Source organism: Malaya genurostris, chromosome 2 (genome assembly GCF_030247185.1).
Source record: "Malaya genurostris strain Urasoe2022 chromosome 2, Malgen_1.1, whole genome shotgun sequence".
Classification (NCBI taxonomy): domain Eukaryota; kingdom Metazoa; phylum Arthropoda; class Insecta; order Diptera; family Culicidae; genus Malaya; species Malaya genurostris.
In genome coordinates this window covers 67,438,167-67,459,290 of record NC_080571.1, presented here as the reverse complement: position 1 = coordinate 67,459,290, position 21,124 = coordinate 67,438,167, and the positions used below count along the sequence as shown (strand labels likewise).

At 37.2% G+C, this 21,124-nt stretch overlaps 1 protein-coding gene across 2 annotated transcripts in view; it reads right to left on the bottom strand.

Moving 5' to 3' along the window:
• LOC131427214 (bifunctional 3'-phosphoadenosine 5'-phosphosulfate synthase) overlaps positions 1-21,124 on the bottom strand; it is a 40,048-nt gene that overhangs the window by 479 nt on the left and 18,445 nt on the right. For both annotated transcript variants that reach the window (XM_058590203.1, XM_058590202.1), the window contains 2 exons: positions 13,487-14,969; positions 47-198 (listed from right to left, as the gene is read on the bottom strand). In XM_058590203.1, coding sequence (XP_058446186.1) covers positions 47-198; positions 13,487-14,969 — 1,635 coding nt within the window. The remainder of the gene's footprint in view (positions 1-46; positions 199-13,486; positions 14,970-21,124) is intronic.

Here is a 21,124-nt window from a genome sequence, read left to right as displayed (position 1 = left end):
AACTAAACAAAAAAATTCTAGTTACTGTAAGCGGTTTGTACGTTACCTCTATACTGTCCAATCCGGGAGCAATTTTCAGCACCCGTGCACCGTGCGTTCCATCGTACAGATTACCATCGGGATACATTTGCTTGTCCGGGTGCGGCATACCGGCTGGATCCCGACCAACAATATAGAAATTGGCTCCTGCGTTCATTCCTAGAAGAAGGGATCATATTTAGCAATTGTATGTGAATCCGAATTTTTAGGTAAAATAGTAAAATTTTGAAGCTTTCCTTCGTAGGAGAGAGAAACTTGATTTGTTTATTTTTGTAAGATTTTTCGAAGTGTTAGTGTGCCTAAATCACTTTCATGGGAACGAGTCGAGTCGCATGCACACTTACACCGAACCGGTAGCAGCGAATGTAAAGATTCAAACAGCGTTTTATCCCTAGACATTCGTTTACCCGAGGTGCGTGTAAAATAGTGTTTTCATTAAATTACCATAGTTGTCAGATGTTTTTCTAGAGCATATCGACTGAACAACTCACAATCAGTAAGGTGCCTTAACACTCCTACTACCAACCAAGTCTGAAAGAAAAAAGTTGGAACGGTAACTTTGAGCTATCATAGCTCAGTTATTACTTGACCAATTTCGATCAATTTTACACCCTCTAATTTTGTGAAATTTGTAGATTATTTTAAGTATATCATTATTGACGATCGTTTAGGAAAAACTAATGAAAATCTGACTTTTCCCGTTCCAAGTCTTTTTTCAAGCTAAAATTATGCCCTATCTGCATTCATGCAGCACCTGCATCGCGAATAAGATATTGAGAACTTCAGCTTTACCGAATCATACCATTGTTGTTATTCAACCGATTTTCGAAATTTGTTCACCATTGGGAAGGTATTACATCCAAAAATAAAATGCACTGACCAAACGAAAAATAGGTTTTTCTAACCAAAGTTATAATATAAACTGTAGTAAGATGAAAAAGTTCTCAGATCGGTTAGGCCAACTTTCTCAGTGATGTGAGTTACACTATTCCAGGTACTTTTGAAACTAATATTGGCTTTGCGATTAGCACCACCCAACAAATCTACCTGCAGCTTACAGTTGTCTTCGGCTCGAAAAACAACCTCTCCGTTCGAATGCTTTTTGCTGAACGAAACCCTGCACTTATGTTACTTTTGTATACGAAATTCATACTATATAGGGTCAACTTTTTAACCAAAAACATATTTTTTGTGATTGGATTTTTATCACTACTACTACCATTATAACTAAACAGTAGGGTGCCAATATTTTGGAATCATCTTTAATTTCGTAAAACGGTAGGCGGGTGAGTGGTACCGGCCGTCATTGGAAGTTATTTAGGAATTAACATTGTTTGTGCTAGGACACATAACCAATTTCATTATGTTCACGTTTCGTTTTAGCCTCGGTGGTTTATGTTGAACTGCAGGTCGCATTACAGTTCAACATGAACTACTATGCACTGACGGAATAATACGAAACGTAAAGATAACGGTGAAAGTTTGATAATGTTCCATTTTCAAAAATCACCACATTTTTTTTTTAATTCCAAATATCTTAAAATTGACTGAAACGTTAAGATCTAGTGAAGATTTTTTTGAAAAAAATTCATTTAAATCGGAAATTTATTTATGTCAAATATCTTAGAATTGCCTGAAACGTCGAAATAACGAGATATCACCACGTTCGATATCAGAAATCTTAAAATTTAAAGTCCCCGAGAGTCCAAATTTTCAAAAACAAAATTCGAGATGACTCATGATCTCGACGTTCGGTGAGGAAGTGCAAGAAAGCCGGAAATCAATACACAAGTATGGGGGAATTCAATCGTTAAGTGAATCTGGAGGAGGTATTCAAATGATTGCTTTTAAAGTCAGATAATCTATGAAATAGCATTATCAAATAGAGAGTAACAACCAATGTGAGTGAACTTCATCCTCTCGACTATGCACCTGCGTCTGTTTTAACACTCTAGAAGACAGAAATACCTTATTTTCATATATAGCTAATAAATGCCTTACATTGAAGACATAGCTCTAAAGTATAAGGTTAGGCCACAAATATTTTTATAGGGGGATAATTGTATATTTACCGAAATTTTTAAGATTGTCAGTAAAATCCAAGTTTCAGTTTTTTTTGTGAATTTTTGTTCATAATAAATTTCCAACTAAAATAATAAAAAAATATATGTCATAAAATTTAAAAGTTTTGACTTGATTTTGTTTGTCAAAATTTTCCCAATAATAGAAATTCTCTGTATTTGTACCAAATTTCTTGAGATTATTTGAATGGATATATAATTTTGTTCATCAATACATTGTTTCTGGTAATGATTCCAATATTTTGGAGCAGATCGCTTTAATTTTTGAGTTATATACAAACATGTGAAAAAAAGTGAAAAATACATATAAATGTATAAATTCATCGATTTTTAAGGTTTCCTTTTGATAGTTCAAAAAGGGTAGTTGGACGAAAACTTTAGCTGGTATCACTAGCAATCGAATGATGTGAAAAAATATATAGGTCATAGCTTTGTATTTCGAGATATTTACGATCATTGTAAAAAGTCTCACCTTTTCTGAGGTCATCTAGCTACAGTTTTCATTATAACTTTGGGTAGACAACCCTATTCTTCGTTTTTTTCAGTGCATTTTATTTCTGGAAGTAGTACCTTTTCAATGGTGAACAAATTTCGAAAATCGGTTGACTAACAACAAAGTTATGACTCGGTATAGTAGAAGTGTTCAATATTTCCTATGCGACGTTTATGCCAAAGGAAAGAAAATAGGAAAGCAAATAGGGCATATTGGCGCGTGGAAAAAATCTGAAACGGGAAAAATCTAATTTTCAATGGTTTTCCTTTACCAATCGTCTCCTACAAAGTTTTTGAATCAATCTGCGAACTTCACAAAATTGGAGGGTTTAAAATTTATTGAGATTTTTTGAAAACAGCTGAGCTATGACAGCTCGAAGTTACCGTTCCTACTTTTTTCAGGCTTGGTATTTGGAGTGTTAGTAGATTGCTGATAAATGTTTAAATTTCTGGAATCCGTCTTAGAAAAAAACGTTCAACGGTGGTCCTTCATTGGTGCAATCAATCGTTCAACGGGAGGCCAACACGGGACCTTCGTTTGCCGATTTTGAAACAGACCGTTGAACCGAATGCCATTTTTTTTTTCGTTCAACAAACCCGGCAGACAGAGGTCCATTGTTGAGCCATTTTTAACATGAGGAGTTGGACTAGTTTTACTGCAGATTTTCTAAAGTTTTTTCCACTTATTTTTTTAAACTAACACTACATACCTGCATAATATTTCTACTTCACGTAGAATAACAACAAATTTGCTTTCTATGTAAAGGTAACACTTAATTTTCACACTATTTTTGCATGAGAAAAAACAACAACAAACCGTTCCAGCAAACTGAACGAATATTTCGTGAAATATGTCGTTCAACAAGCGCTCAAAGACCAATAAAATAGAACGGCCTACTGAGAGGGATGGCGAAGGGTACCCGACTGACGCAGGAAGAACGGCGAATTATAGAGTTGTTCAGTGGCGTCTCGTGACAAAATTGACTAGTTGTGCACTGCTTATGTGGTACGATAGCAAATGTAACAGTTCGTTGTAAGTGAAAACTAAAGATTGAGGAATTTAGATTCGCTTGTGATTTTCAATACAACGAGATAACGATCTAATTTTGGATGGGATTTTTTAATAAACAAACAAATCTCACAGCTGAGCTGTGTAATTCTTTCTCTTCTTGAATCTGTGCAGTAACTCATGTGCACGGAAAAGACACTAACGCAGCAACAACAGATACTTGAAATTTTTTGTCTGATGTATATGAGATGCGTGTAAACACACGCAATTTCGGTGCGATCCAACCTGCTTTCGTCAAATAAATAAAGATTCAAAAAAAAAATAATTGAATTTGGATGGGGTCGGGGACGCAGTTCATTCCTTCAACTCGACCGGTTGTGCAGTGCACGAGGTTTACATGAGGACGAGACGCCACTGGAGTTGTTCAAAGAAGAGGGCCTTGAGTCGATATGAAAAAGTAGTACGGAATTTCCTCAAAATATGGCATTAAATACCCTACCAAAGTTCCTTTGAGGCTACAAGGCCAAATCAGACACGAAGCCACGATGAATCGACTGTCCTGCTCCCAAATAAAACAAACCCTGGATATTCCGGTGACTCCCCGATAAATATCTCGGATTTTGAACACATCAACGGACTTAACTGAACGGAAGAAACTGTAGGTAGAACGCAAGCTTAATTCCACTCATAGGCAGAATCGACTGAGGTTCGCCAGTAAGTACATAAAATGGAAGACTGAAAAGTGTCGCATTTCCTGATGAGAAAAAGTTTAATTGGGACGGACCGGATTGTTACAGTTTCTACTGGTATGACTTAAAAAAACAAGCGTCCTGAGTTCGAAGCGAAACTTTGGTGGTTTGGGTTTTTTTCCCTATCATGCAAAACTTCCGATCTGTTTCATCTCAACCCGGATGAATTCCGAAATGTATGTGGAGCCGTTGGAAGATGATTTGGTCGGTCATATTGAGAACGATGCGAATGAAGACATCGTATTTCAGAAGGATAATGCATCTATTCACGTCTCCAAGAAATCCAAGGCTTGGTTTGCTGTGAAAAACATTCCACTAATTGACTGGCCAGTTTGCTGTCCTGATTGCAATCCAATTGAAAACCTCTGGGGAATCTTAGCAAAAATTGTTTTATGCCAACGGACGTCAATTTGATAGCATTTCCAGCCTCAAAACAGCAGTTCAAGAGTGTTGGGCTAAAATCAATACTGGTGAAACTATACGATTCAATGCCAAATCGAGTTTTTGAAGTGATCCGAAACGACGGCGGCCATACTAAGTACTGTCTTCGGAACTTCCTTTCAAAATTCATCGCCACACTAAAAATTAATCATTCGGCTAAATGAATGTCTAATCAATTTTCATTCTTTTTCCTCAATTATTACTACGTAGTTTATGAATAAAATAAGGTTGTACGACTTTCTCACGAAAACCATTTCCCAGAAAATAAAGCAACGAAGTATTTTCCCCCGAATGTACCGTTCTCAAGAAAACCATATTAAATGCCATCTCCCAGAAGAAGCAAATACCTAGAAACTGTTTCCTCATAATGAAAAATAATATAGAAACAACATAGGAACAGATCTTTTCCCAGAAACTAAAGAATTATTAGTGGAGACAGGGGCTTGACCGGACGGACACGTGGTTAAACCGGACAGCTTAAATATCTTATAAACCTGCTATTATTTCGATTCATAGATTGACTTTGTAAACGCGCTTGGAGATGACGCGGTAGAGATGATTTGGGTAAAAACCCAGTTTTAATGTTTTTTTTTAATTTCTTAAAATTGTACGATTAACCCCGGTCTTTCCTATATTAGAGAACACTCCCTGAATTTTTTTTCTGGGAACCGGTATAATCGAAGTTGGTTAGAGGAAAGTGACTGGGATTCATTTTTGAGTCTTTAGCTACAATCTTCGGTCATTCATCAAAAACACTAGTTTTGTATCTGGACGACCCCGGTACTAGATGCGAGTCATCAGTACAAAGAAAATAATTAACACGAACGATAACGACTATAAAACTTATTTATTACCGAACACGTTAAAATGGTACATACTGACAGCGTATCCGAAATTATACATTACTGGACGTATACTACTTATACTCTGGACGGATACTATCTGACGGAAACTGACAACCGCAATTATTCACATATATACGCATCTCCACTTCTCACTATGACAGCTATACAGTCAAGTGAGAGCCTAGCGGTTTGCGGAGTACCGGGTGGTACCGCGCGATAGGGTTGTCCTCAACAACTAGAACAAACAAGAAAGCCAAATTAATTTTTGGCCGTCTACTGACAATCACTACCGATTGGAATAGTTTTGAGGCAAGTTTAGAAATTATTTTACTTTTGCTTCCGGAATCAGAAACCGAGAACCAGCATAGCCGGAATCGGGTTGTTTGGTTGTCTATTGACAATGGCTACTGATTGGAATAATTTCGAGGCAAGTTAGGACATTTTTTTACGTGTTTTGTTTCGCCGCTTCAAGTGACGGTATCCAATTTTGAACACACTTCACCCTATAATTCCGGAACCGGAAGACGGATCCGGATGAAATTCGGAAGTTTTGTAAGAGACCATGAGACCTTTAATTTGAATCTAAATGTTGAAATCTGTTGTTGACATCGGTCACGCCATCTCTGAAAAAAGTGAGGAAGTAATTTGAAATAAGATTTTTTTCACTAATCGCACTGTAAATCCGGAACCGGAAGTCGGATCAAAACAAAATTCAGGAACTTTGTATAGGACAACTTTGAATTTAAGTCAGCAAGAATCGGTTCAGCCGTCTCTGAGAAAAGTAAGTGCACTTATTTTCAGTTAGTGCACGCCGCAGAAACCACCTCTGTCTAGTTGCGGGCGTTTGCCCGAATTACCCAAAGCTAGGGGCTATCCCTCAGTTAAATCTGAACGAGCGGCAGTGAGGTCGGACAGCAGGTCATTAAAACGATGAGGCGTAGCCGCATTAGACCTTTCAAAATCGCAGTAAATTAGAACGAATTCTATTAAGCAGCATGTTAATCTGTTATGCCAAGTTATCATTATACCAAATAATTATGCCAAACGGTATTATACCAATAATAATATTCTAATGACTAATGCCTTCGGGTGTATGGTTTTCGGGACTGGTTTTATTACTTTCTAGAGTCAGGGTTCGATATGGAATGCATTATCAGTTCAACGTAAAATGCTAATGTACTGATTAGTCAATGACGAAACGTAAAACAAACAAAAACAACTATTTTATATAACGCGTTCATACTTATTCATTTTTGAGACAGTGCCCACTCTCATTGTTATAGCTTATCAAATATAAACCTTAGTGGTCGAATCGTTCAAAATGTTCGTCCAATCGAAATGTGAATTTCATGCGTATTCCTATTTGGCGTCATCCACAAATTGTGTCATGTTAAATTGCTTAAGTTTCTGCTCCTCTCTCGCGATTCACAGCACAGATAACAGATATATAGGCTCGAACAAAATTTTTTAAAATTCTGTGTAAATTTCAAATTTGCTATACGTTGGAAACACTACTGCCACCTACCTGCCTGTAATAAAAATAATCCAACTACAACAATTTTAACACTTATCGCACGATTTAGCTAAGTATTAAAAACAACTTTATTTCCATGTCGCATAAATCACCCGAGAATTCGATCGGGATAAAACAAAAATAAACTTGTCATTTTAACCAACAGCAACACAAAAATCTAGCGTGAAGTGAATGTTGCACCCAAAATTGTGGCTCAGTGAAAGCAGCACCCAAATCGTGGTGGCGTCTCGTGTCGATCGTGGTGACATCTACAAGTGTTCGCCACGCTGATTGAGCGAATTTTACACACAGTTCATATGTGAGCTTGTATATCTGTTATTTGTGGTCACAGTATTCTAACAGCTGGCATCCTTCTATTGCACAACATAATTTGTGGACGACCCCTTTAAAAAAAACCAGGAGATATTTTTGTTCATAATAGCCAATATGACGCAATGTTTATATGGTATAATACGATCTGCTGGAATATTTTCTTGATTGTCACGCTATAACCCTTATCTTTTTTTCGTCTATGCTATCAGTATATCGAGAACGTATCACTCCACCGTAATACGCCATTACACCTTGTTATTACGACATGGCATTCTAGAAGTTTACCAATGCAATGGTAATGGATTTGAGTTAAGCAGGTAACAATTTGCATACCCGAACATCTTTTGTACGCGTCCAACATCTGAAAACCAGGGATATTGATTTCTAATAATACATGTTACTTGTAGATATTAGCTCTCAAACGAAATGTATCACAATCAAATTGATATATCCCGGTGAACGATAACAATAGTTTGATCATTTGGGGAATTTGGTACCTCAAGGTGGTACCGATTTATGCTAAGCACACATAACCGATTTCTTTTTTTGCGTTTTGTATTCGTCTCATCAGTGCGTTGGCAGTTCAACATGCACTGCTAATGCTCTGATGAATCGAAGACGAAACGTAAAACAAATTTTAAACAAAAACAACAATTTAAAATGCCGCGCCCATAACCATTCATCATTCAGCTTCCAGACAGTGCCCACTCTCATTGTTATGTCTTATCTAATATCAACCCAAGTGGTCGACTGGTCTGGACGAACAATCGAAATGTAAATTCCATATGTATTTCTATTCGGGGTCATCCACAAATTATGTCACATTAGATTGCCAAAGTTTCTGCTCATCCCTCTCTCTGTCGATTCCGATTTTTTTAATGCTATTGCATATAAAAGGTTTTAGAGAGAATGTTATGAAATTATTTTTATATCAATTTTTAAATGGGAAGCGGAAAGTACAGGGTCCGGCACTCGAAGTGTAACCAATTAAAAAGGCCATAAATTCAGTTTGGAAAATTACTTTTACTTAATTCAAAGTACAAAATGTGTAAAAATAATACAAAATTCAGAATCAATTCACTTTTGCTCGATATGACCACCTTTTGCCTTGACTTGATGACTTGAGAGAGCGAAGGAGTTGCTTCGTTTGGCCGAATGTGACTTGCAGGTATTTTGGCCCACTCGTGGACAATAACTTTTTTCAGCGCCTCGAGGCTGGTGTATCTTTTAGTTCGGACTTTGCTCTCCAAAATGGCCCAAAGAGAATAATCCATTGGATTCGCATCTGGTGAATTCGAGAGCCATTGTGTGGACGTGATGAAGTTCGGAACGTTGTTTTTCAGCCATTCTTGGTTCACTCGAGCTTTGTGAGACGGTGCCGAGTCCTGCTGAAACGTCCATGGTCTGCCACCGAAATGTTTGTCTGCCCACGGCTTCAAAGCAACCTCCAGAATACTTTCCCGATAACATGTCGCATTTACCTTGACGCAAGGCTCGATGAAAACGATTGGAGAGCGCCCATCTGCGGTTACAGCGGCCCAAACCATTATCTGTTGCGGGTGCTGCCTCCTGGTGGCCAATCGATGACTCAAATTCTCGTATGAACGGTCGGTCAAGTAAACCCTATCGTTTTGAGAGTTTACGAATTGCTCAATTGGAAAAATTTTCTCGTCAGAAAATACAATGCACAGTGGTCCGGATCCACAATTTAGGGGGACAAAAACATTTGTGGCTTAGCCTTATACTTTAGAGCTATGATGTCTTCGGAACAAATGATCAGTGAAAGATAAGCCATATTTTGAAGCATATGGTATTAGGGTGGTTCTAATTATTAGGGTGATCCAAAAATTATTTTCCGTATGTGTTTAGATAGAGGACTGTATCCTTCGGCAAAATTGTAGGAAAACTTATATCAAGCAACTTTGCCGAAAACACTATTGTAGTATCTCTAATGGTTTTAGTGTTACAGCTATTTTAATAGATCAACTTAGGATGTTCCTAAAAAAATCAGATTTTTTGCTCTAGCTTTCTTAATATTCACTTCTCGATTTTGGTGTCTTTGAATATCTTTTAGAGTTTGTTGAAACCAATTTTTTCATGACTAGCGCATTCAGGTAGCGTTTTCTGAACCGAAGTTATGAGCAAAACTAGTTCAAAAACAGATCATTTTTAAACTGCTGTATCTAACATTGGAGCAAACGAAAAAAAAATCGGTTTCTTTCATTTGATAGAAAATACTTTCGAGCATGTTTATAGAAAAAATGGCGGAGGAGATATTTTTTAAATTTTTTAAATTGTGTTTAATTATTGGGTTTTTGCATTGAAAAATGCTCTTTCATGTAAGACATTTATTAGCTATACATATTAAAATAAGGTATTGCTGTCTTCTAGCGTGTTAAAATTAAAAATGTTAATTCAGCTGCATAATCGGGAAGATGGAGTACACTCACGTTGGTTGTTACTCTATTGGATAATGCTATTACAGGATCAGACGTTAAAAGAAATCGTTTGAATACATTCTCTAGATTCACTAACTCTCTTGCGCTTCCTTACTGTACATACCAATAGGAAGCAAAACATGTTTTATAATTGCAGTCCCATGCACCAGAAGTTTATGCATGGTTGGTGACAGAGCATACCATCCATACAGCTCCACAAAATGAATTCTTGTTTGTTCAGTAAACTCCTGGAAAGCAGGTACCGAAATCTTCACATTGCTGTTTATCAACGTTAAGATTATAAAAAACCGTTCAAGTATATTTCCATTTAACTCGATGATTTGCGCTACTGTGTTATATTCTTTGAAAAATCTACGACCCCAGATACCATCATTCGAGTTGCCGCCTCCAGGTAATGGTTCACCAATGCTAGATCCTGTCAGCTTGGAGTGAAATCAATCTTCAGTATAGGAACGCCATCACATTCAACATATCATGTCAATTGTGTGGGTGCGCAGTGCTGCTATTTTTGCGCGCAAGAATTTGACATTTCTTTTCCCTACTTCTATGTACGAGATTCGATGCGGACTCACCTGAGGGCACCATGCTCGCGAAAAAGGATGTTTCCAATGATTTATTCTGGAAATGTGCGGGCTGGATATCTTGTTAATATGATGTCTTTGCTAATACCAAAGATATCATATTAACAAGATATCCAGCTCTCACATTTCCCGAACAAATCATTGGCAACATCCTTTTTTGCGAGCATGTCGCCCCCAGGCGAGCCCGCATCGAATCTTATACATAGAAGTAGGGGAGAAAAATGTCAAATTCGCGCGCGCCAAAATAGCAGGGTTGCGCACCCATACAATTGACATGATATGTTGAATGTGATGCCGTGCGATGGCGTTGCTGAACTGAAGATTGACTTCGCTCCAAGCTGACAGGGTCTGCTAATACGTAACCCTAGCTGCTCTTTTAATGCCGTTAGTATGTTTGTCTCTTGCTCCTTGACATGCTGATTTTGTCGGGACACGCGCCATGTCGGTTTCTCAATGTGCAAACAATAACTCACTTTTAGCAAAATTCCATAGATCGAATCATTGCGTATAGAGGCGAAATTCCAAATTGATATTTGTTTGGATTATTCTCATTTGTTTCAGTTCTTGAAAATTCAGAGCTTTTCCTGAGCGCTTGCATATGTACCAAGCTTGGGAGTGTATGCCTGTTATGTCGTTTAACACTTTCGTATCGTTCAGGCAGAACGCTAGCATCGTTGATACAAATACTTTCCCCAGTACTGTGGGAGAAAGCTCTGCAATTTCTGCATTTATTTTGTCCACTTCCTGCTTTGTTAGTTCCGTGTTTTCCTTTTGAAAGATTATTATTCTGGGCAGCAAAGGGAAACAGAAGAAGGATAATTGTTGTTCCAAATTATCCAGCCTTCTTGCTCAAAAATTAATCGCAAGGGAACCAAACAGATAGCAAATAATGTACAGTAAGGAAGCGCAAGAGAGTCGAAATAAATCAATTCGCAAGTATAGGCAGTTCCATCCGCAGAACTTCAATCGTTTAGTGAATCTAGAGGATGTATTCAAATGATTTCTTTTAACGTCTGATCCTGTAATAGCATTATCGAATAGAGTAACAACCAACGTGAGTGTACTCCATCTTCCCGATTATGCAGCTGAATTAACATTTTTAATTTTAACACGCTAGAAGACAGCAATACCTTATTTTAATATGTATAGCTAATAAATGTCTTACATGAAAGAGCATTTTTCAATGCAAAAACCCAATGTTTGAACACAATTTAAAACATTTAAAAAATATCTCCTCCGCCATTTTTTCAATAAACATGCTCGAAAGTATTTTCTATCAAATGAAAGAAACCGATTTTTTTTTCGTTTGCTCCAATGTTAGATACAGCAGTTTAAAAATGATCTGTTTTTGAACTAGTTTTGCTCATAACTTCGGTTCAGAAAACGCTACCTGAATGCGCTAGTCATGAAAAAATTGGTTTCAACAAACTCTAAAAGATATTCAAAGACACCAAAATCGAGAAGTGAATATTAAGAAAGCTAGAGCAAAAAATCTGATTTTTTTAGGAACACCCTAAGTTGATCTATTAAAATAGCTGTAACACTAAAACCATTAGAGATACTACAATAGTGTTTTCGGCAAAGTTGCTTGATATAAGTTTTCCTACAATTTTGCCGAAGGATGCAGTCCTCTATCTCAACACATACGGAAAATAATTTTTGAATCACCCTAATAATTAGAAACACCCTAATACCATATGCTTCAAAATATGGCTTATCTTTTACTGATTATTTGTTCCGAAGACATCATAGCTCTAAAGTATAAGGCTAAGTCACAAATGTTTTTGTTCCCCTAAATTGTGGATCCGGACCACTGTGCAATGTTCGGAAATTGACCGCTGTCGGCCAAACGAAGCAACTCCTTCGCTCTCTCAAGTCATCAAGTCAAGGCAAAAGGTGGTCATATCGAGCAAAAGTGAATTGATTCTGACTTTTGTATTATTTTTACACATTTTGTACTTTGAATTAAGTAAAAGTAATTTTCCAAACTGAATTTATGGCCTTTTTAATTGTTACACTTCGAGTGCCGGACCCTGTATATACAGAAATAGAACAAAAGAAAAGCTAAGATAAATCATTATTCGAGGAATTATAATGAATCGATTACCGTAGGATACCTTAGAGGTGTAAATTTGAAACATAACTAAAATTTAAGTCAAAATAAATTTATGTGGCGATATTCAGCCATAGTCACAGTATTTCAACAGCTGGTACCCATCTGTTGCACGACATAATTTGTGAATGACCCTCTTAGAAAAACCAGGCTATATTCCTGTTCAAAATAGCCTATATGACGCAATGTTTATATTGTTTAATACGACCTGCTGGAGGATTTTCTTGATTGTCACGTTAACATTTGTTTACGCCCTTATCTTCTATTTTTTTGCCAATGCTATCAGTATATCGAGAATGTATCACCCCACCGGGACGTGACATGGCATTATACAAGTTTCTCATTGCATTCGAAATTAAGAAGAATTCAAATTGGAAAGAATGTCCCGATTAAAATTTTGAACGCGTTAGGTTGGGTCTAATCGAAAAGAGCCAGTTCAGTTAATCGAATAGTTAAAGTTTAAGAACTGAAAAGTATAGTACCCAGTATTTTATTGCAATCAAGGTGTTCGTCATCTTTTTCCTTACGAACACAATTTGTTACTCGTGATACTCGTGGAGACGTAGTGGTACACGTGGTCGCTAGAAACAACGAGTGTCTAACTAACATTTTATGCTTTTATCAGTAGCACAGTCTTTGCTTATGACCGATGCTGATACTAAACAATGAAATTGAATTACTTCTCCCAAGCGTAATTCATTTTGATTAATTGTGCAGTTTCCTCCCTTCGACCAGATTTGATTCCGTTTTTTTTTCAGCACAACTCAAAACCATCGTAAAATATATTTAGCAGTATATAAAGGTAAAAATAATAAATAAATTAAAACCTACTTGCTTTGGCATGCCACTGCACTTCCGTAGGGCCAGCGTACATCATCGGCGACGGGAAAATTGCTAAAACGGTATGCTCACGTTTCAGCACTCCGGAATCCAGTACTGCTTGATGTTGTGCCATTCGCACGGGTAACGGAACGTCATCGTCCTTGGTCCACCCGCCAAGTGGATGCAACAACAGTACGGGGTTTTTAAACCCACGCTCTAACAATTGACGTCTGCAATCACTCATCAGCAGTGCGTGTCCGTTGTGTATGGGGTTGCGCAATTGGAAGGCAAAGATAGCATCGGCTTCGATTTCCTGGAACTTTTGTCTCAGCTCATTCGGAGTCAATCGGTAGCTGTCTAAGCCATCATTCCAGAAGATACGTTCTATTACATCTACTTCACCGCCAACTAAATACTGACCAGACTCCATGATCATTTTGATATATGGATGGTTGGAATGAACGGTACCGAACTGTCTCGCACATCGTTCTTCCTTTCGTTGATAGTAGAATTCAGGTTTCCTTAGAACTGCAACCAACCGGCCGTTGTACGACAGGGACAGGGCACTGACACCGTCCAGTTTATTCTTATCTTCCTCGCTAACCGATAACACTATTGGAATGGACTGATTTTCTCGCATCGTTTCATCTTCACTCAACACGCAATTGAAGTGCAACGCTTGCAAATACTCTTTCTCGCGCATGAAACCCTTCAGGGGATGCGCCCAGCCTTCGGCCAATACTTGCAGCCACTGTAACTCAACGGTCGTTATCGTAATTGACGGGAGTGTTTTTGCCTCCGCCATAACAGAGGCCTGCAAGCTTTTTGGTACAAACAACTCAGGGATCGGTTCGTCGTCTTTTAAAAACTTTGGGATGATATTTTCATTTTCTAATAATTTTATCAATTTGTTGGTCGATTGTTTCACAGTTACTCCTTCGGTTGAAACCGACAAGTCAGGATTCTCCGGAGCCTCATAGGCCTGTGTCACACCAGTAAATCCCTGAATGGTTCCTTGGCGAGCCTTTTTGTACAAACCTTTCACGTCACGCGATTCACAAACTTCCAGCGGGGTGTTCACGTGGATCTCGAAAAACTGCAAATCAGCATCTTTGTGTATTTTTCTTGCCATTTCGCGATCTTCGGCAAACGGTGACACAAAGCTACATATCGAAACCACTCCGCTATCGGCGAACAGCTTGGCCACCTCCGCCACCCGCCGAATGTTCTCTTCCCGATCCACCTGCGAAAAGCCCAGATTTTTGTTGAGACCCGTTCTTATGTTGTCTCCATCGAGACCGTACGCCGGGATGCCTTTCGATACCAGATACGCCTCCAACGCAAACGCAATGGAGGTTTTCCCAGCGCCACTCAGACCCGTTAGCCAAACGGTACATCCCCGGAAACCTCGGCACAATCCCAGATTCTGACCTCGAACCTCTCGTGTGACGTTGTGCTTCTGCTCGGAAACATTCGTTGCAACCTGAAGACACTGTTGATGGAAAAGAAAAATTCAAATTAATAATAGAAGTACATAATTAAAGGAATCAATTATTGAGTAATAATGCCTTTAGAAAATCGATGTAAGTTTCTTCGCTATAACTTCGGAAACCGGGTCGAGGTTCAAAAGTCAATTTTCACAGTGATTACACACGAGAAAGGTAAAAAATACCTTAAAAACAATGAGATCGAGAAATACGACTTCGCGAATCATGAGATTCTTGAAATTATTGATTTAGAACAAGGCTACTAAAGTTTTATATGATCGATATTTTCTATTAAACAGTTCAATCAGTCGTCATAATACTAATTAATTTCCAAATGTACGAACACCATAGTTAATAGATTCACAACTTTTCCTTTAAAAAATTCCAAGAACAACGAACACTCGTACCAACAACATTGACTCTGTTCGTCGCAATTTATATTGGTCTTGCTTCGGACGAAATTGTATCAGTAACCGAAATTTATGCAGTTATAATTATAACGCTTGCTAAGTGTTCTGGATTTCATTCAACCGCATTACTTCAAATTTGTGTTTAAGTTTCATAGTTAAAGCGTTAAATTTCGCATGCGATTCATCTCCGATTTCGTTCGTAAATCGGTAGTTCTTGAAAATTTAAGCACCTAAAAAAAAGTCCCTATGCAAAATTTGAGCTACATTGGATATGGCTAAGTGATGTCGCCCAGCAGTCAAAGTTTGCAAAAATTCGATCTTGAAAAATCAGAAAATCGAAATTTTTTCGATGCCTATTCAAGATCTAGTGTCATTTCGAAAAAAAAATTATTTTTGGAAAAAAAATCGACATTCTGGAACTTAAATTTGGAGATTTTCGACATCTAAGAATGTCACTTTAGGGTGAAATGTAGTCTCAAAAATGTGCGCAAAATTTCAATCACTTAAGTTGACCGAATCGTCGCACAAGGCATAACAAGAAAAATACACACATAGAAACCAGGAATATTTTCAGTGATTGAGTGCAGTGGGCTTACCACTCGTTTTGATGGCTTGTAAAAAAAACTCATCGATTTGTAATGGATTTATGAATCCTTCGCACTTTGAACATATCCCAATTCAATCGTTATTGTTAGTGATTACTATTACACTAGAACCATGAATCAGGAGTAATTATGATTGACTAACATGAGGTTATATGTATACACGTAGAAAAATTTATGTTAAATTTTAATATATTACACCTTGAATTCAAAGATAATTCATTTTCAACCAGCGCTTATTTTTATTTTCCATTGATTCAAATACATTTGATATTTACATCAAAGCAAAATATTAGTAGAAATAAATAAAAGAAACATTAAATTCAAATATATTGTCCTTTGAATTCAAATATATTTCATTTCCACCTGAATTTCATTTCACTTGGAATCAAATATTATTTTTATTTGATTCAAAGCAAATTAGTTTTGTTTCTAAAATCAGGCTTTCCTGCGACTGTGTGTAGATTCAATGATTGATTTTTTTAAATTCAATAAATTGTCATTTAAAAAGAATTTTTGACTAGTTATTGTAAATTAAGTTTTTATTTATTATTGAATGCATTTTGTGCGCTCAGTTGAGTACGGTTGCGGTATTGACTCCTCTTCTTCCTTTCGTTCAATAATTTACAAAACTCTACTGTGAAACCGTTCTCTGTAATGAATACAAATGTACCTTATGATCAAAAAAGAACCGGAATTTTCATTTTAAAATTCCCGCGCTTGTCCAATCGGTAAACTTCTATTCTCTCAACGTTGGCAACACTTTTATACACATTCTGTCAAATTTTGACGCATATCGTACGATTAGTTTTTGTTTGGCGTCTATACAAAGAATTTAAAAATTTAAAAATTTTCGTGTGGCGATTTTTATAATGGATGAAAATTTAGAACAACGTGCGTGCATCAAATTTTGTGTTGCAAATGGATTTAAGTGTTCCGAAACGTTGAAAATGTTAGAAAAGGCCTTTGGAGAATCGTGTCTAGGAAAAACACAGGCATACGAGTGGTATAAACGCTTCAAAGGTGGTCGTACAAGCTTGGATCACGATGAAATCCCTGGCCGCCCAACAACATCTGTTACTGAAGAAAACATTGAATCGGCGAAGAAAATCGTGTTGCAAAATCGTTCTGTACCGATTAGAGAGTTTGCTGTGTTGTTGGGCATCTCTTATGGATCAGCCGAACACATTTTAACTGATGTTTTGGGTCGCTTCTCGGCTGGTGCCAAAAAAGCTGAATTTCAGTGTTGGTTGTGTCGCAGTTTTTGGCCAAAAACTCAACCAACATCATCAACCAAGCACCGTACTCTCCAGATGTGGCCCTGTGTGACTTTTTCCTCTTCCCCAGACTCAAATTGCCATTGCGGGGAACGCGTTTTGAGACCATAGAAACCATAAAAGAGAATTCGCTGCGCGAACTAAAGGCCATACCTTCGGCGGCCTGTGAAACTTGTATGGAAAATTGGATCAAGCGTTGACATGCATCTATTGCCGCAGGAGGAGAGTACTTTGAAGGCGATAATAAAGAAATTTATTAAAAATTGAAATTTCACATCACATAATCAACTAGTACCAATGTTTGATTCAATGAAAATGTTTTGAAATCAATAATCTCTGGCACTTGATTCAAGGACGAAAAATTTTAATCAACATCCATGAATTTGATGCTAAAAGTCACTATATTTGCTTCAGTTTAATGCAAGAGTCAACATATTTTTTTATTTGAATCCCAACAACATATTTGATTCAAATACATTTAATGTAAAGTTAAAGGCCGTAAAATATATGTATTGACTAACTTTATAGTAATATAAATGACAGTTGTGATGTGATGTGATGTGAAGTTAAGCCACCATCAGTTCAAGGTCTTGCCAGTGGATGCGGGTAGACTTACAGTAGCCCCGATATGGTTCACCCATTCACCTTCTTACTATAGCTGTTGGCCGGATATGTCAGCAGAGTCACTTACACTTATTCCGCGGGAATAAAAGATGCTCTTCCAACCATAATATCCAATGCATGGGTGAAGCATATCGCTTTACATGCTTGAACCCGCCTGATGGTTTGTTTGAGAAGGGCGCGTCAGGCTCATGTCAAACCTTCAGAAGGAAACAAGATTCCTTCAAGTGACTTGGGCTGGCTATCCACAATCCCTCGTCCAGTCATCATTTCGTCCGATGCCCTGATGCTCCCTCCCAATACGTTCCCATGATAAATGCTTTATATCAATATAATATAATACAATGTAATACAATTGATAAAATAAAGTTAAATATGATGTACTAAAATATATGATAAAGTAATGCAATTCAATATGCTATAATAAATAATATTATATAATAATATAATACAACATGATAACATATTTCAATAATATACAATATAATATAATATGCTATAATATAACCTAGACGAACCTGCCTCCGGTCGAAAGTCTCTCAAGTCAAGAAAACTGAACTAAACTATATTATAATATAATACAACATTATATGATGTAATACAATATAATATAATATAATATAATATAATATACACCCAAATCTCCATTCACAAAGCTTACATATACATGTATGTATGCTCACACATATATATTTATACATATAAATGATCGCTTTTACTTAGACAATAGTAATATGTATTAAGAAACACAAATACAGGGTGATTTTTTAAGAGCTTGAGAACTTTTTTAAACAATAAAACGCATAAAATTTGCAAAATCTCATCGGTTCTTTATTTTAAACGTTAGATTGGTACATGACATTTACTTTTTGAAGATAATTTCATTTAAATGTTGACCGCGGCTGCGTCTTAGGTGGTCCATTCGGAAAATCCGCTTTTTTATCGACAAATTTTGTTCAGCGGTGAGGCTCATTTCTGGTTGAATGGCTACGTAAATAAGCAAAATTGCCGCATTTGGAGTGAAGAGCAACCAGAAGCCGTTCAAGAACTGCCCATGCATCCCGAAAAATGCACTGTTTGGTGTGGTTTGTACGCTGGTGGAATCATTGGACCGTATTTTTTCAAAGATGCTTTTGGACGCAACGTTACAGTGAATGGCGATCGCTATCGTTCGATGCTAACAAACTTTTTGTTGCCAAAAATGGAAGAACTGAACTTGGTTGACATGTGGTTTCAACAAGATGGCGCTACATGCCACACAGCTCACGATTCTATGGCCATTTTGAGGGAAAACTTCGGAGAACAATTCATCTCAAGAAATGGACCGGTAAGTTGGCCACCAAGATCATGCGATTTGACGCCTTTAGACTATTTTTTGTGGGGCTACGTCAAGTCTAAAGTCTACAGAAATAAGCCAGTAACTATTCCAGCTTTGGAAGACAACATTTCCGAAGAAATTCGGGCTATTCCGGCCGAAATGCTCGAAAAAGTTGCCCAAAATTGGACTTTCCGAATGGACCACCTAAGACGCAGCCGCGGTCAACATTTAAATGAAATTATCTTCAAAAAGTAAATGTCATGTACCAATCTAACGTTTAAAATAAAGAACCGATGAGATTTTGCAAATTTTATGCGTTTTATTGTTTAAAAAAGTTCTCAAGCTCTTAAAAAATCACCCTGTATTTGCACACATGTGTACGTATATTAATACATACATACACATATAAAGCACGTAAATGAAGGTTTGGGTGTAACACAATATAATATAATAGAATAAAATATAATTTAACATGATATAATGCACACATTATCATATCCTCTAAAATATAATGTGATATAATATGGTACAATTTAATATAATACAACATAACATAATATAATATAACAGTATACTGTATTATTATGTAACGTTTACATTATATTTTGAAAGCACACATTTCTGTGTCGGAAGAGTATTACCAAAGATAAATAATAAAAACATGTATGTGCTTACAAATATTTAAAAAAAATCTGGTCCGTCCCCGGTGCCTTCTAAAGTGACCGCACTCACCGCTTGGTGGAGCGCGGAATTAATTGCATTGTTATCATTTCGACCAAAGTGTGCCATGAAATCTCAATATATACAAATGAGCTAACGTATTGAAAGGGTTCTCACGGTTTGACATTTGCATTATGAATGCGATGATGGGAACTCAGCAGTGCAACCAATTTATTACCATTGGTTCCAGTTTCACGGAGGACCGTAGATGTGCGACAACAAAAGATCGTGACTGTCATGTCTGGAAATTCGTTTGTGGTATTACTTTCAGCAAGTAAATAATATGAAACGATCCCATCGGTATCCTGCTGCATTTTCATCAATGCGCTTGGGTACTTCCAGTACGTTTGCCAAAGTTGCCATAAGTCCTATTAATTCCGACCGAAAATTTGCTACTGAAATCTGCAACTATATGGCGCAGCTATAACTTTTAACACGGTGTTGGCTACCCGCCACTAGATAGCCGTATTTACAAAAAAAGAAAAACAAACAAAAATGAATCCTAGACATTTTGCCATCTGCGCGGCGATTCTTCTAATCACTATCCGTTTCGCTCAACTAAAATCCTCGAACACTCGGAATGCAAGATCGAGCACAAGTAGAGTTCCGGATGGCGTAGCCCGAGCATATCACACAATAAAACAACAAGGAGCAACCGCCCGCTACGAGTATTCATTGCAATCTGGGCTACTTCAATCTCTCCTTGACACACACAAAATCTTCCTTCATAACATAAACACTTGAACTTTCATGAATCCGGGTGGCGGAAACCTAGCGCAAAAATTCGTCCGGTTGACGCAACCCAAGCGAAACACAACGTATGCGCACATAGCGAGAGAAAAACACAACCGTGCGCGTCGAATGTTATACGCGAACTGTATAGTAATATAAATGACAGTTACTTAGAAAATAAACGATTCCTCACAATACCCATTTTATTGTATTCAACTCGTTTTTATTTCAACACAAAACCCAATGCTGCATAAATTCGTGTCATTATTTGATATGTAATTTTTGCTCACAATATAATGCCACCGTGCCCACCGTGCATTTCTCACACCATCTCAATACGAAACAGAAGTGCGCAAGCAATAAAAAAATGCGGTAAAGTATATGTAAACTTTTTCAAATTTCGCTTGTTTCGGCTGAAGTTTTATAATTTTGAGTTGCATTTTCAGATTCTTTGTGAAATTCTGCTACAAACACTACTTT